This window comes from Panthera leo, chromosome F3 (genome assembly GCF_018350215.1).
Source record: "Panthera leo isolate Ple1 chromosome F3, P.leo_Ple1_pat1.1, whole genome shotgun sequence".
Classification (NCBI taxonomy): Eukaryota; Metazoa; Chordata; class Mammalia; order Carnivora; family Felidae; genus Panthera; species Panthera leo.
The window spans coordinates 36,036,763-36,052,963 of record NC_056696.1 but is presented as its reverse complement, the minus strand read 5'-3'; the positions used below and the strand labels follow the sequence as shown (position 1 = coordinate 36,052,963).

The 16,201-nt window shown below is 45.4% G+C and overlaps 1 protein-coding gene and 1 long non-coding RNA gene across 12 annotated transcripts; one reads left to right on the top strand and one right to left on the bottom strand.

Annotated features, from left to right (window-relative positions):
- Positions 1-2,027: 2,027 nt before the first annotated feature.
- Positions 2,028-14,879, top strand: LOC122212084. Of its 11 annotated transcripts, none has more exons than XR_006198983.1 (8): positions 2,997-3,607; positions 7,381-7,499; positions 7,786-7,916; positions 8,003-8,120; positions 9,640-9,777; positions 13,310-13,827; positions 14,211-14,485; positions 14,659-14,879. It is a non-coding gene; the product is annotated as an uncharacterized LOC122212084 (long non-coding RNA). The 11 variants fall into 11 exon arrangements; XR_006198981.1 differs by having other exon boundaries at positions 8,003-8,125; XR_006198984.1 differs by lacking the exons at positions 7,381-7,499; positions 7,786-7,916; positions 8,003-8,120 and adding exons at positions 6,971-7,122; positions 7,231-7,349 and having other exon boundaries at positions 3,005-3,607.
- On the bottom strand, positions 11,867-15,922 carry IL10 (interleukin 10). Its single transcript, XM_042925767.1, has 5 exons — positions 15,604-15,922; positions 14,742-14,801; positions 14,339-14,491; positions 13,258-13,323; positions 11,867-12,184 (listed from the first exon to the last, which is right to left on the bottom strand). Exons 1-5 carry the CDS (start codon positions 15,766-15,768, stop codon positions 12,092-12,094), a joined length of 537 nt encoding a protein of 178 aa, XP_042781701.1. The 5' UTR covers positions 15,769-15,922; the 3' UTR covers positions 11,867-12,091.
- Between the last annotated feature and the right edge of the window lie 279 nt (positions 15,923-16,201).

The window sequence follows — 16,201 nt, the reverse complement described above, 5'->3', positions numbered from 1 at the left end:
TTCTCTCTATTCCCTCTTCTTAGTCTCATACCTTCCCCCTTCGCCTCCACATCTTTTTACCTGCTGTTCCCTCAGCCCAGCACATTTTTCCTTTCCCCCTTTGCCTAACTGATGGATATTCATAGTTTAGGTCTCAGGTTAAATGTTCTTTTCTTCCAGGGAGGACTTTCCTGGTCCAGTTTGCTTGCTTCCATCAGTTACCGGTTTACCATGTTGCACAACTCCAAAGGGTGAAATTTGTATCATATTGTGTGTGAAGAGTGCCCCCGAAGTTGTGCAACACAGTGATCAGGCACCCTTTGTTCCTCACTGTCATCGTTTAATTGGCTTCCTTTCTGGGTCTGTAAGCTCCACATCTGATTCTCTGCTGTGTACCTGGCACATAGTAAGAATCCAATCAATATTAAATTAATATGTGAGGGTTAAAAAAGAAAAGACTTTCTTAAAGAGTGCATACAAGAAAAAAAATGCAGGAATGGAAAAGATACTGGAAACCAGACATTTTGAATAATAACTGGAGTAACTGAAGATGGCTGACTTAAAGAAATTAGGACTTAGAATAGATGTAATAGCTGCTTTCAATATTTGAAGGACTATCCATATGAAAATGAAATATATTTATTCTATTTTGTCCCAGGAAGTGTAACTAAATAACTGAAGGTAAGTTATAGCCAAGCAAATTTGGGCCTGATGAGAAAATCGAAAGAGATTTCCAGTCATGAGAGCTGTCCAGAAATGAAACAGGTGTAACACCATGTAATGAGTTCTGTTTCATTGCAAATATTGACGTATACGCATCACAATTCTTGTCCGTCTGTTAGCGTGATTGTGGATGGCAGGTGGATAAGAGAGCCTTTGAGTGTCTAACTCAAAATATCTGTGATTTGGTAACTATAAGGAAAATCTTCTTTTTAATTGAACTCAAACATTTATACGATGCCTTCTCTGTGCTTGATACTATTAGGGATATAGGACTGCGAGACTCCTCCCTGCCCTCAAAGGTGTAGTCAGGTGTGAGGGACAATGTGAAGTTCATGAGAAGATAGAACCTTCTAGAATAACATCAACTGTCTAAATGTGTGGCTCAGTCGTTTGCTCAATGAATGGAAATAACTGTCTGGTCTCCCGCTGTGGTGGAAGGATTTGTAGGAGAGGAGGCCTTTGTAAAGGGAAGTGGAAGATGCAAAGGAGAGTCTACCTCAGGAGAAGGGAGTGAGAAGGTAGGGCCCTGGGAGAAAGCAGATGTGGGCCAGAGGCATAAGCGAGCGTTCCTCACACATTTCACTTACAGCACCAGTGTGCACACAGCTCTACAAAGGTCTGGTTTCCTTGGGTGAAAACATGGAAGAAGATGGCATGGGGGTGGCCTGAGAACTGGCTGAAACTAGGGAGTCATGTGCTGTGGTGAAGGGAGATGAACTCCTTGACCATCCTGAAGTCCCTCAAATATTTGGGGTTCAGTGGACGAGTCAGAGGTGACTCATCTAGCTACCCGGAAGGAGGAAGGGAGTAGGGGAAGCCCCAGGATTGGAGTTGTTTGACTGTTTATGGCCCAAGGGCTCACGCATATCTTTTGTACATATTTTTGGCTGCGAGTAACCTGAAGCCCAATCAACAGTGACTTAGTAGGAAAATTATTATCTTACATATAGAAAATTCTGAAATAGTTCTCATCTAGGATTGGTTAACTCATGTGTTTGACAAAGTTACCAAGGACTTACTTCTTTCTGTTATTCTGCTTGCCATTTTCCATTTGTTGATTTATCTCCTCAGGCTGAGTCCCCCCATGGTCTCAGAGAAGGCTTCAGCAATTCCCGGCTTGAAACGTGGAAAACGTCCAGAGGCAGAAAGAAAGCCTAGTTTCCTTGCTTTTAAGAAGAAGAATATTTCCCAGTAGCCCGTCATCCAAGCTCTCCTCATGTCCCATTGACCAGGTTACATCACAAACCCATTCCTAAGTCAGTCACTGGATGGGGGAAACAATAACCTTGGGAGGAGCCCTGCTCCCCTGAAGTACATACATGCAATACCTGAACGAAATCAGAGACAGGAAGACAATGGCAGCCAAGCATGGCGGCAATATGTACCTCCTGAGGAGGATTTTAAATTCTTTAGGGTCAACTGTAAGTGGTAGAGTGGGGACTTGGAACCAGGTTAGTCTAAGTCTATGTATTTCCACCAATGGTATCCCACCACCTCTTTCTCCCAATCTGAGGTTCCCTGAGTCTGGGAATAAGCTGGGGAGTGTGATTTAAACCTGAGTTTCTCAAACCGTCCTTGGTAAAGAATCCGATTTTTAAAGAAGTTCAATTCATTATGGATCAACATTTTAGTAAAATACAATCAAAAGAATTACTAGGGAAGTAATGAAATGAAAAATAATGTAAAGATATACAGAATGCGAGCCCCTGTTTTCAAGGATTCGATCTGACAAAAAAATATTCTATCAGATTACTATAAAGTTTTTTTTTCAATTTTCTTAATGTTTATTTATTTAGTTTTGAGTGAGAGACAGAGCGCAAGCAGGAGAGGGGCAGAAAGAGAGAGAGAGAGAAGGAGACACAGGATCTGAAGCAGGCTCCAGGCTCTGAGCTGTCAGCACAGAGCCCAACGCGGGGCTCAAACCACAAAAGGGGAGATCATGACCTGAGCCGAAGTTGGACATTTAACCGACTGAGCCATCCAGTCGCCCTGCTGTAAAGTTTTTTAAACTTCATTTCTGTGCTGTTCTTGCCACAGACTGGTAGCAAACACTTCATGGACCAGCAGTGGTCTTCCAGCCACACTGAGTGGTGCTGATTTAGATGATTTTCTGCCTCCATCCTCCTCCCTCAACAGCAACTCAAGATACTTGATGCTTGGATGCCTCAGCTGAGATGGGGGTGGGCGAATTACCCATTATAATTATTGAGCCAAATATCAGAGGAAAAGGCTAAGTTTTTGCACTGCTGTTTTCTTGGGGACTTCTACTGTCACCAACAGATTTCATACTTGTGGTAACACTTTCTTGTTGTTGATTTTCTATTTACCTGCTATGTAGGAAAGAGATTGAGCACAATAGTAAGGCAGTAGTCCCTCCTTCTCCACAGGGGGTACATTCCCACACCCCCAGTGGGTGCCAGAAACTGCAGGCCGTATGGAGCCCTATATAGACTATGTTTTCTTCCTATACATAATACCTATGAAAAAGTTTAATTTAGAAATCAGAAATAGTAAAGGATTAACAACAATAACTGATAACAGAACAATTATGACAATATGACGCGATAGAAGTTATGTGAATGTAGTCTCTCTCAAAATATCTCACTGTACTGTTCTTCTTGTGATGATGTGAGATGACACAATGCCCATGTGAAGAGAGGAAGTGAGGTGGATGACACGGGCATTGTGATGTAGCTCTCGGTTGCTGTTGACCTTCTGGCAATCTGTCAGAAGGAGGATCATCTGCTCCTGTACCACGGTTGACCACGTGTAACCAAAACCACAGGAAGCACAACCGTGGATAAGAGGGGACAACTGTCTGTGAAATAGAAAAGACTCAGGGGATAAAGACCCTGCGTATCATAGGAAAGACCTGTTTGGAGATTTGCTGGAGGTGACCAGTTGGGTATGTCATTGGGTGATGACTCATCTTGGCAAAAATTATAAGGTTCTTGATTTGAATGACTCGGATTGTGTGTGGTTAATGCTTAGACATTTGTTGTTTTTCTGACGTAAAAATGACTTCAATCTGCTAAGATCTATTTACAAATATATAGGTTCTTTTATTTATTATGAAATACCAGGAAATCTATATATTAGGGCATCTTCTAAGAAATCTAGATCTGCACTGCTCTAAGATTTAGGAAATTTAATCTGTCAAGTGTATGAAACTCTGAGAACTCTACATATTTGAAAATTAGAATCCACCAGAAGCTCCAGGAGGCTCCAACATCTACCTCTCCGTTTCATTCCCAAGTGATTTGAGCACCTACCTCCTACTCTTCTTTTACATTGCCTTCCACTGGCCTTCTTTCTACTGCCACAAGACTGGTGGATTTCAGTGTCCTTGTGGGTGACTTCTCCAAAATGTGGCTTTTCAGTTCCATCATCTCCACATTGCTGATGACCTTTCCCCCTGCCTTTACTCAACCATCTATTCCAATGGCTATAGCCTGGAATTCATTATCCCTCAAAACTGCCCATCTCCAAAATGTCTTGATTCAGTCTCTTCCCTGTCTGGCCACCACCTCCTCTCCTTGCGGATTCCACTTTTACCTTCCCAACTGTTCCGTGACTGCATCAGAGCCTCCAGTCCATTGGCTCATCTACAGTATCTCTTTTCATCAGTTCTCTCTTGTATGCGCATTATTCAACTTTGAGTCCTGGGTCCATCTTTCCAGTCAGGCTCTTACTTATACTCTCAACTTCCTCTCCCCCTTGTCCTTTTGTTCTATTCATGGGTCAAAACAATTTTGCATATCATGCGTTCACTCCAGGCTGCCAAGAGAATCCTGAGAAAAAGTATGCAATCTGGCAGACTGCAATTCATGATTACCTACCTCAACTGGGCTCAACACTGCCTGGCTGTCTTCCACATTTCTTTAGAATCATTTGCTTTCCACATATCTGCAAGCATCATTTCAAACCTTTCTTTCTCTCCTCAAAACTTCTTTCATTCTCTTCTTATTCACTCTTCTCAGAGAAAATAAAAGCCATCTGTTGGAAACAACTTCAACTTCCTGCCAACCAATCTTCAACCCAACCTGCTTTTGTACCCACTGTCCCTACTTCCTTCCTGTTATTATTCAATGAAGGTGTTCCTCTTAATCTCTTCATCCACTCCTCTACCTGCACCCTACCCCCTCCTGCCTTCTGAGGAAACTGTCTTCATCAGTTATATCTCATTCATCTATCTTCAACTTTTTCTCCTGTGTTGGCCCAGTGTCCTGTGATCCACTTTTTCACCTCCCATTTAATGCGTGATCCCATCTATCTCCCATCCCCTGCCACTCTTCTGCACTGTTCTTGATAAAGTGACCAGTGCCCCCACTTGCTCTATCCCATAGAAGCTCTTTTGTCTTGATCCTAATTGACCTCCCGCTAGCATTTGATTCAGTTGACCATTCTCTCTCCCTTAAAATGCTTTCTTTCTTTGCGCTCAGGAGTGCCACTTTCTCCTGGGATTTCTTTTTATCACCCAGGCCATTTTTTATAAGTTTCTTTGTCAGCTTTTCTTGCTCTGACTTATAAATATCTGGGTTCTCCAGGTCTTGGTTCTGGGCTCTTTTCTCACACTCTTTCCCTTGGTGATTTTCTCCACTCCTACAATTTCACTTGCCATCTCTATTGCAATGACACTCATAGATTTATCTTCAGACTACATCTCTATGTCCAGCTGACCACTGTGGAAGAATTCGAAGTCTCAGAGGCACCTCCAACTCAATGGGGCCAAGGTAGAATGTACTCTTTTCCTCCCAACTTTCTTCTCCCCTACCCGTTGTCCAGACCAGATCTCAGGGGTTCTTGGCCATCACTTGCCATCACCACTCTCACCTAAGTAGTTGCCGAATACTTGAACCCTCGTACTTCACTAAATTCCTATTTATGACCCCCATAGTCCATACTAGAATTTCCTCTTGTCTGAATTGGAAGCCAACAGACCCTATAGGGTCTCATTCAGAAGATATATATTCTCCTCTCTACTTAATAGCCTTTAATGGCTTCTCTTTGCTTAAAGTCTGTCCTTTTCTTCCAGTTCATGTTAAATCTCTCTCCCTCATGTATAATATGCCTCACTTGTTGTGTGTCATCTTTTAGTTCCTTAAACAGTTTAGGTCCCTTCCTACTTCAGAGACTCAGGATATGAGAGGAGATGGAGAAGCCAGAGGGTTCTGAAGAGGGCCCAGGGCCCAGCTATATTGAGTATCAGTACAAATCTACCCTTGCTTCAGAGACATTCCTTCCCTCATTCTTTGCTGTTCAAAGAGGTCTTTAAATATGTGGCTCTTTCGAAGGTTCTCAGCACCTCCCCCTTTATTTGACCAGCCCCACTCATCCTTCATGTCCAGCTGGATGTCACCTTCTCATGGAAACCCTCCCTCCCCCGAGTCTGGGTTAGTTGCTTTAGTGACACCTCCCACTTCTCATCTACTAGTTTTCACAATTATGCTAACATTGTGTAGTTAACTTGTGATGTCTTTTTTCGACCATATGGATTTAGCTGCTAAATCCATGAAGGTAGGCAGGACGTCTGTTTTGATCACTATTTTCTCCCCAACACCCAACATAGTACCTAGAGTATGATAGGTTCTGAGTAAATAAATGTGCATCTCATAAAAACTCTGACTCGGGACAAAGGCCAGGGAGAAGCCAGTCTGCCCCTGTTTTGATTTGATCTCATCCTTGTTAGATACGAATGTAGAGAATATTCTGCGAGAAGACCTGATTAGTTACTTACGCTGCATACTAGCCACGGTTACTAATTCAGTTCTGGTAGAGGTATGATAGGGTTCAGCTGGGGGCATGACATCCGCTTCTTCTAAATACTCCAGAAAGACTTTTTCACATAGGCGTGAGATTCTGGGTTGCATATTTGATGGACTATGGGCTCTGTTATACAATGACTTCTTGACTTTGGGGGAAAAATGTATTTTTTTCTTTGAATAATGGTAAGGGAAGATGCAGTGTGGCAGACTGTCTCATTTTTTAGGGTGCTAACAGATTAGTAACCGTGATGGATAACGAATGCATATGAACAAAGGCCAGGGCTGTGATCAATAAAAACTTTCGACGTAATTAACCTAATATTTATTTAATGGTATGTGTAACTATTATGGCTTTGGATGGCAGTTAGGCACCTCTAGTAAGCCTCTGCTCACTGAACCAGTGTAACTCTAGTAGCTATAACTGATGTATATATTCACTTCATCAAGCCAAGTAGTTCTTCAGGCACTCAAGAAAATGTCATTTCCTTTCTGTCCTTCCCAAGTGCCAGGATGGTCCGTTTTCTCTTCCTATCCAGAAGTGGTGGGTAGGGAGGCAGAAAATATTTTAAGGAAAGTCCAGGTTCGGTGATGGGCACACAGGGTGTGTCTGGCTGTTTCTCATGGTGATGGCAGTGATCTCACCATCTGGTCTCAGGTGAGCATTTTTCCAGATGCCTAAGGGAAAAGCTGGTTTTACTAAGTATTTGCTCTGTGCTTTACATGTATTCATACCTCTATTTCTTATGACAACAACACCTGGAAGGAAGGATTATTCTCTCCGTGTCATAGAGGAGGATACCGAAGAAGGCGAGGTGTCAAGGTCACTCAGCTCGGAGGTTTGGCAGATTCCAGAGGCTGAGCAAATCACGCCTGTGCTGCGGAGTAAGAAACAAGCTGTGTTATTTTTCCTTAGGTCTTTATCTCCTCCATCCTCTCCAGAGAGAATGTCAAGGAGGCTTCTGGAAACTCAGAGCTCTGTGGCTGCTCAACCCTGCTGGAAGATGGGAGCTGTTGATAGTACACAGATGACTGGTAATCTGTCTGGAAAATTACAGTGCAGACTCTCTGGACAGGAACGTGTCCCAGAAAAGGGCTCAAGTGGGAATATCCCTGGCTGATTGGAGGAATCAGATACTGGAATTAGGAACTATGGGCTCAGAGGGCACTCGGAGTTCATCTAATTTAGTGGTTTTGAAGCTTTTAACCACAAAGGACTGCCGTTATTAATTTCCTCCAGAGACTCTCTATTTTAAAATAGTTTGGCTGGTTAAAAAAAATTTACAAAAATAATTCTATTTTCTGTTTTTATTAATCAAAGGTATAATAGACGACTAGAAAAATAGAGCTTCTGGCCAGCATGAGGTGACCTGCCTTTCCATACCGAGGGGCTCTTGCTTCAGCCGAGCACATACAAGTGTTTTTTAATGAAACTGTGCAGACTTACAGGAGGTGGGGATAGCAAACGTACAATTTCATTAGACTTTTTCAAATTTGGGAAGTTGTTCCAACAGTCTCTCCACCATGAATACTTTCAGGAACGTGCGTGACTCTAGTGGTCCCAGCTGAAAATCATTGATTCAGACTTACTTCCTTGTTTCATCATTGAGGAAACGGAAGCCCAGAGAGGGGAAGTAAAATTTCCGAAGTCACCAAGTTGAGTTGATGAGTAAAAGGATGGTTAAATAATAGAATACCTGTGTCCCCTGGGACCCACTACCCACTCCAAGGTAGAGTTGACTGGTTCATTCTGTAGCCAGTTCTGCAGCTTGTGAAAGTTTAAAGATCTTCATTTCATTTTTAATTCTGAGTGTTTGCTCTTAGGATACAGCTCTCATTCTCTTGGAGTGTTATGCCTGCTTCTCCCTCAGGCTTAAAGCTGGTCCCCGTGTCCCACAATTAGATCCACTCTTATAAGCGTTTTGAGGGTCAACAAGCCATAGAGTGAGTAGCTTCTGCCATTGAGCCAATTCTCTTTCCTCTTTCTTCACATCTCTGATATCAACCCCTTCCTTCCAGAACCTTTCGATCTGTCGGATTTCTTTCAGTGGCTGGGTAGGGTAACCACATTGTTATCACAAATTTTGGGAGCTTCTCTCCCTGGTCCCACCCTCCTCACCTTAGCAGCTTGGGCTATAGACTGAGATTCTCATTCTTCATTTCTATCCAAACTCTTGTGGGAGGTGAAGAGGGCCATGGGAGAAGAGGTGGTTGCTCTTTTTAGAGAATAAAGGTTTGTTGCCAAAAAAAAAAAAAAAAAAAAAAATCCCCATCATCTAAACCGCATCTCCTCATCTCTAGATTTCCAATCTATTAGACATATGTACCTTCATACCTGACATTCTATTGGACCCTTATATCAAGTCTGGTCCATTAGCCAGCTCAGGCTACCATAACACAATACCATAAACTGCACAACTTAAACAAACGAACAAAATTATTTCTCACGGTTCTGGAGGCTGGAAGTCCGAGATCAAGGTGCCAACACGGTAGGTTTCATTCTGAGACCTCTTCTCCTGGCTTGTAGCCACTGCCATCTTTCTATGTGTGCGCCATAGGATATTTTTATTGGGCACATGTGAAGAAAGAGAGATGGAGAGAGATAGAGGGAGATGGAGAGAGCAAGGTCTTTGGTGTCTCTTTTTATAAGGACACTTGTAGGAGGATGGCTCCACCTTCCTTCAACAAAATTATCTCCCATAAGCTTCATCTCCAAATATCATCACACTGGGGGTTGGGGCTTCAATATATGAATTTTGGGGGGAACACAAACATTCGGTAGATAACACTTGGGAAGAAAGTTTCTGCTAGTTTTCCAGGTGAGAAACTGAGGCTCAAAGAGGAGGAGGGCCATGTCCATGATGATGCCCTCTCCATGGTGAGGTGCTTACCCGACCCTTCCCCTTACCCCCACTCCCAACCCAGGAGCCCGATGTGCCATTCGAGCACAGAGCTATGTTTTCTAAATTCTTAGAAAGATGTGGTAGTTTAAAAAGACGTCCACAAATTCTTTGAGACACCTCCCTTCAAAATGTGGAATCTAATTTATCTCCCCTTCAATATGGGCTATACTTGCCAACTCACTTCTAAGGAACAGAATGTGCCAGAAGTGTGGTGTGAGATTTCTGAGATTAGGTCGAAAAGACACCATGACTTCCTCCTTGCTCTCTCTCAGATCACTGGCTCTGGGGAAGACAGCTGTTGTGTTGTGTTATGTTGTGGAAACACCAAAGAAGCCCCACAGAAAGGACCACGTAGCAAGGAACCAAGGCCACCTGCCAGTCGCCAGTGAGGAACTAAGTCCTCGTGCCATGTAAGTGCGTCATCTTGGATGTGTTTTGTCCAACCCCAGCCAAGCTTCAGATGACTGCAGCCTTGGATGTTATTTTGACTGCAACCGCATTAGAGACCGTGAACCAAAACCCCTAGTTGTCATTCTCAGATTCCCGACCTACAGGAAAAGACAAAAAATGTGCGCTGCTCTAAGCTGCTAAATTTTGGAGGCATCGATAGATAATTAACACGAAGGGAAAAGCATTTGACGCTATTCTCAGTTCTCCGTTCTCCGTATAATCCACGCGGCCAAGGCACACCAACATTTCTGAACATCTGTTTCCTCTTACAGAAGATAGCAATAATAATACCCCATAGCATGCCTGATACATACATACCTAGCAACAACTAGCTCAAAAAAAAAAAGCGCTCAATTAATTGTGGCTGTTGTCAACATCTTATCAGCCATGTGGCTTCTTTAGGTGAGTTTCTGTCTCTTGGTTTCAGATGCCCACTTCCCTCACATGAGGTGTGAACCTCAACCTTAAGTTAGTATGCATTGCCTAGCAGAGGGCCCTAACAGCCTAAACTTCAGTTTCTCCATTTTAGTACCGAGAGCCCTGCTGTAGAGAGCCTCACTCCTCTCTCCTGGGCTTCAGCTGGCCTCCATTCTTAACCTTTCATCTCAGAATTTCAGCTTTGATGCTTCCCACTTCCTTCCTATGGTTACTTTAACTAAAGTGAGTCAGGTCTTACTGAAAAACTGACCACAGCCAGTTGGCCCCTATCCTCCCCCGGACCAGGGCTGCCTGGGCAGAGTATGAGGGTGATCAGTGTTTACTCAGACCATTGTTTCCCTCCCTCTCCTCCAAGTCACGGGGCCTTGAGTAGGGCTTCCCCAGCCACCACACCCCTCCCAATAGACCGCAGTCAAAAGCCAACCTCACATTTGTCTGGTAGCTTAAGGAGGGAAGAGAAGGGACTGCAGCCGCTTGAATCCTTGGGCATTCTATCAAGTGGGCTAATCTGCTTATATTCTACTGGGTTGGGTGGGCCTCTGATCTCAGCTCAAGGAGGATTTGGTAGGGGTTTTTAGTTGTGAATACCAATAACAATCAAACATGTGTATAGGGACCATCTCGTAGCCCTAGGAGCCATGTTAGCTCTTTATCTTAATTTTCTCAACAGCCCTGGTCAATTAGTATTCACCCAGACCTTTGGGGCTTGAAGAAGCCAAAACAAAACAGAACAAAAACCCAAACCAAAACAAAACAAGACCCCAGAAAACAAAGACAAAACAGAAAAAAGTCCTCTGCCAGTCTTTCTAATTTTGGTATCTACACAACTTTATCCTTAGCCTTGAAAATCAACATGATCTTTAAGAATTTAAGGATAATTTCTTAAAGGACTGAGTTTGTAGGAAAACTGTGGTGGTCTTTGCTATTGCCTTTTGAAGTGAAACTTCTTTTCCCCCTCTGATCAGATTTGGAACTTGCCTCCTCTCTGGGAGAGTGTAGTTGGTTTTCTTTACCTGAAATGCAGAATTCATTTCCCTACGCTCTTCTATCTTGGAAACATTGAGGGAATAATTTTAGTCAAACAGAAGTCAAATGATGCCACAACATACTTTTAATAAGACTCATTTATTTATTAAGAATTAAAATCTGCTATGAAGACAGACAAACAATGTAACATTCCCAGAGGAATTGAATTGCTTCTAGTTAAAACTGAGTTCTATTAGAACCAACTTTAGGTTGTTATAAATAACAAGCAGGACACAGCTTTCAAGAATGAAGAGGTTGGGGAATGAGGTCAAGGGAATCCCTCTGAGCCACTGGAATATTAATTATCAAAGGGGCTCCCTAGTTTCTCCTCCTAAGAGGGTAAGAGTCTTTACAATACTCTAGGAGCCCCAGGCCCAGAGAAATTATAGGGAGGTCAGGAACAATAGCTCAACAGCTATGAAGTATGGTCAGGCTTGGAATGGAAGCATCAGTAGGCTCCCCAAGAAACATTTTTTTCCTTATATAAGTTACAATTTCTCTTAAAATACTCAAATATCATAGGGTATCACCCTACAAAAACAGCTTACACACAGGTGAAAAAAAATAAATATTGAAAAAAATTATAATATTGGGCTTCTTTCTAAATAGTTCACAGAGAAGCTCAGTAAATAAATACAAATGGGAGTTGAGGTATCGGAAGTAATAAATATTCTAAGAGAGAGGTATGACCGGGTTCTCCAAGGAGCTGTTTGGTTCTCCCATATCCCTGAGTAGGATTTTGTAGATCTCCAATTTATGTCCTAGAGTCCAGAAGAGTTGCATCCTGGATGTTTCGTTCCCCACCATGTTTCAGATTTTCATCTTCATTGTCATGTAAGCTTCTATGTAGTTGATGAAGATGTCAAACTCACCCATGGCTTTGTAGACACCTTTCTCTTGGAGCTGTGTAGGGAGATAGAAAATGTTTAGTGAAAGCCCCATCTGAGTGAGCAAACGAGTCCCTGGTTTGGATGGGCATGACTCAGGGACCCAGGAGTTACCCTTGCTCCCGTGCGTTGGGAGGTGAAGGATGGAGCCTAGAAGCCCAAGGCTATTCCCGGTGCCTTGGGAAAGGCTACGTGTTTACCTAAAGCATGACTAGCAAGTAACAAGAGGAACATTCACTTCATAAGGCACAGTCTACAAAATGATGCCTTTTCAACAATTTTAAAGGTCATGTGCTCACATGACGCTTATTGAGAATTTGGAGAAAAGACGTTAGGGGAACAACTTTGACAGCAAGAGAGTAAGAAGAGAGAAGGGAGCCCTTTTAGGTTGATGCTCTCCCACCATTGGACGGAGCAGGCCCTGCCCTGCTCCTCTGGCCTATTATCAGGGGGTCTATGTCCCCTGATGCCAGAACCCTGCCCAGTGTCTGTCCCCAGCCCACAAAGAGGACAAGACCACATGGCTTCTGGGCAGTGGGGTTGAAGAGTTCACCGACAGTTGGAAGCGTGAAACCCCATTCGATCTGAGAGCTGACATTCTCAGGCACTTTGGCAGGTGTGAACGGCACCTGGAAAGTGAGTATGGACCAACTCCGGGTCGATGAGAATGCTACTTCCTGCTCTGAGTTTTGGGGAGTCCAGGCCGAACCCCTGGGTGTGTTTGTGTGTGCGCATTCACGTGTTGGCTTCCTGCACGTGTGGCTTGCATCTAGATTCCCAACAAGCTACTTTCTGTTTCCTTTGTCACTCTCCCCAGCATCTAGCTCACTGCGCTCGCAGGCTGGCTGGCTGTCTCAACCCTCAACCCGCCTGCAAAGGCGGGGAGCAGTCATTTAGAAACCCCCAAAGACACTTCACAGAAAACAAATATAACCAAGGCGGCAACTCCTCACTGGCTGGGGAGGTCACACCATCTGTGGGGTTCCCACACCCCCTTTGAGAGAAGGACGGGGCCTGCTCAGCACCTGACGACTTGGGGAGTGGGTGGAGGTCACGTTCCCCAAACCCTTTCTGCCGCCATCCACTTACCTTACTAAAGGTACTCTTCACCTGCTCCACCACCTTGCTCTTGTTTTCACAGGGCAGAAATCGATGCTGTGGAGGAAAAGAGAAAGCGTTCATGCCGTGGGCTCCCAGCTCCCGTGTCCACAGCACTTGGGGGACAAGCTGGGAGCACGAAGAAGGAGTTAGACTCATCTTGGATACCTAACCCCCACAGCGCCTGGGGAGAACTGAGCCCTCTGTCACCCTGGCCCACTAGACAGAGAGGAAACAGCCCAGGGAGATGAAAAGTGCTTCTCCAGGAGCCTCTCTGAGATGTTTGCCAAGCTTGCATGAAAACCCAGGGGATGGAGCCTGGAGCTTCCTCTTCGAACACCACAGTGCTGACAAGTGCTGAGCCAGCCATTCTGTCCTTTCCTGCTTCCCTGTCCTGTCCCTCTTCTTCAGTTCCAGCCACCAAGGACCGTTTCTAAGTCCTCCAAGGAAGAGAGATGCAGAGACTTAGTCATGCTGACCAAAACCTTCGCATGGTCCCGTCCTACAAATAGAGACCAACCGGTTCCCCAATTATCAGCGAGAGAACAGAGGAAACCAGAGGTGAGGGTATCACTTCAGTTGGAGAAATTTTTATCCTAGGGAATTGTCCATAGACACACTCGCCTGGTGGCGAGTAGTCCCCTGGGCCTTCTAAAATGCCAGGGAAACTCCTGTCAATTGGGCCCCGCTTAAGGGCTCTGCTTTCCAAAGGTGGAGAGTAAGAAGCAAGGGGAGTTTCTTCTCCGAGGGACTCTTGCTTCCTGGCCCATTTTGCTGGGCTCGGGGTCTAGACCCAAAGGGAAAAGGGAGCCCAGACTGAAGCTCTGGGCCCCTTTCGTAAAGAGAGAGGGGAATAGTTAATAACCCACAAATGACTCACAAATAACAGGAAAGCTGTTTGCAAACATGTAAATGCCTAGCAGCCTCCCCCACTCCCCGCTCAGAAAGAAATGAGCAAGAGACAGAACTCTAGTGCCTTCGGAGAGTCCTCCCGCCAGGCTGTCTCTGCTTCTCCGGGTGTGAGTGGGAAGAGGCCGCCGAGCCCCGAGGGGAAGAACTGATCCGCACTCACACAGCGCCGCAGTCTCAGCCGGAGGGTCTTCAGCTTTTCTCCCAGGGAGTTCACGTGCTGTTTGATGTCTGGGTCCTCGTTCTCAGCCTGGGGCATCACCTCCTCCAAGTAAAACTGGATCATCTCGGACAACGCTTGGCAACCCAGGTAACCCTAAGGGGGGGGGGGGGCATGCGGTCGGTGACTGGGAGGAAGCACGGCCGCCCCGGCTCGAGGGGACAGCTCTGTCCCCAGGGACCTTTCTTAACCAGCCACCTCCCCCAGGGCCAGCCCTTTGGCTGTGTGCTGAGTTAAGATCTTTCCACTTCTCCTTTTCAAAGCAAAGGAAGCAGACCCAGCTCCCGGCCTCCCTTCTCTGAGTCACGCTGCAAGCTCGCCTCCCACACACCCCCCGGGCCCTCACCTTAAAGTCCTCCAGCAAGGACCTAGTCAACAATATGCTGTGCAGCTCGTCCTTGGTTTGCTGCAAGAAGAACAAAAGGAGAGTGAGCCCGAGGTTTGAGGAAATAACTGAAATAAATGTCTTTCTGATGCCCTCTTATTTATAGAGTTTCTGAGTTTTCATTAGTGCAGGAAAGGAGATTTTCAAAACAAGGACGTTCAACAGTGCTGGAACCCTTAGTTAAATCAGGTCCCTTAGTTACATCAGGATCAAGTTATTTTTAAAATTCGGCCAGGTTTCGCAGCCAAGGCAGAAGCTTGACTCGGTCCTGATCTCCTTTCTGCAGAGCTGGATCAGGTTCAAAGGGGCCACCCACACCCCCTTCGGTGCTCTTTGCTGTTCTTTTCTCCTCGCTGCGGACATCCAGCGGCAGCTTTGAAAGCCGTCTGGAGATGGGAAGCATCCCCTCATGCAGGTTTCCCCTCTGTACGGCTCTTGCCCAAGCCGTCAGGCTTTTCCTGGTTCTGGAAGCCCGCTCGGCTGAGGCCATTTATGTTTCCCTGCCACAAGGTTTGGGGGACATCTTCATCTTCAGTCAGACCCTTTGTGATTTCTCCCACGTCTCTAAGCATAGGAGTCCCAGTGCATTTGCCTGGGAGGCGGCTTTTCTCCCCCCCACCCCGCACATTTGTTGCATCACCTGGGCTTAGCTTAACTCACTCCATCTAGGGCCCGACCTGGGACTCCTTAAGAATTGAAGTCTGAGGGGAATGGATCCCGGGGATGGAGGTGAACGAGAAGGAGGGTTCTTGGAGCTCCAGCAGAATGCCTGGCTGAGGTGGTCCCGGCAAGGAAGGAAGGACAGGAGGGCATTCATACTCACAAAGAAAGTCTTCACCTTGCCGAAGGCAGCTCGGAGCTCTCGGAGCATGTGCGGCAGGCTGACTGAGAAGTGGGTGCAGTTGTCCTCAGACAGGGTGCTCTGGTGTCGGCTGGCTCCTACCCCGGCCAGGAAGACCAGGAAACACAGAAGTGCTGGGCTGGGCATGGCGAAGCTCTGCCTTCTGAGAGTTGGCCTTGTGGTTTGGTGTCACAAGAGAGAGCCCCTGGTGTGCAGACCTTCACCTACTGTGTCCCCCTTTTATATTGTGGGTTCAGCGAGGCCTCCCCATTCATAAAAAGCCACAGTCACAGGTTTCCTGGCAAACAGCCCCTCCCTTCCCTCGAGCTCTCCAACTTTGCATTCGCTGAACTTAAAGTTGTTAATTTTTTTTTTTTTTGCATCGTAAGCAACAGGGATTGTTGAATAATGAGCTTTTGCATTACAGCTATTTTTAGGACGAGCTACCTCTCTCTCTCTCTCTCTCTCTGTTTTAAAATAACTTTCCAACTTTTCTTAATAAAAAAAGAAGTTGATTTCCTGGGGCGAACAGCTGTTCTGTGCAGAGAGGCCCATGGTTGTGGGTTCCATTCGCGTGCTC

Coding starts and splice junctions, on each gene's coding strand:
- IL10 (XM_042925767.1), bottom strand. CDS start 15,768: ATGCCCAGCCCAGCACTTCTGTGTTTCCTGGTCTTCCTGGCCGGGGTA. Junction 14,802..15,603: donor GCAAGGTGAAGACTTTCTTT/GTGAGTATGAAT, acceptor TTCTTCTTGCAG/CAAACCAAGGACGAGCTGCA. Junction 14,492..14,741: donor CCTTGCTGGAGGACTTTAAG/GTGAGGGCCCGG, acceptor CCCCCCCCTTAG/GGTTACCTGGGTTGCCAAGC.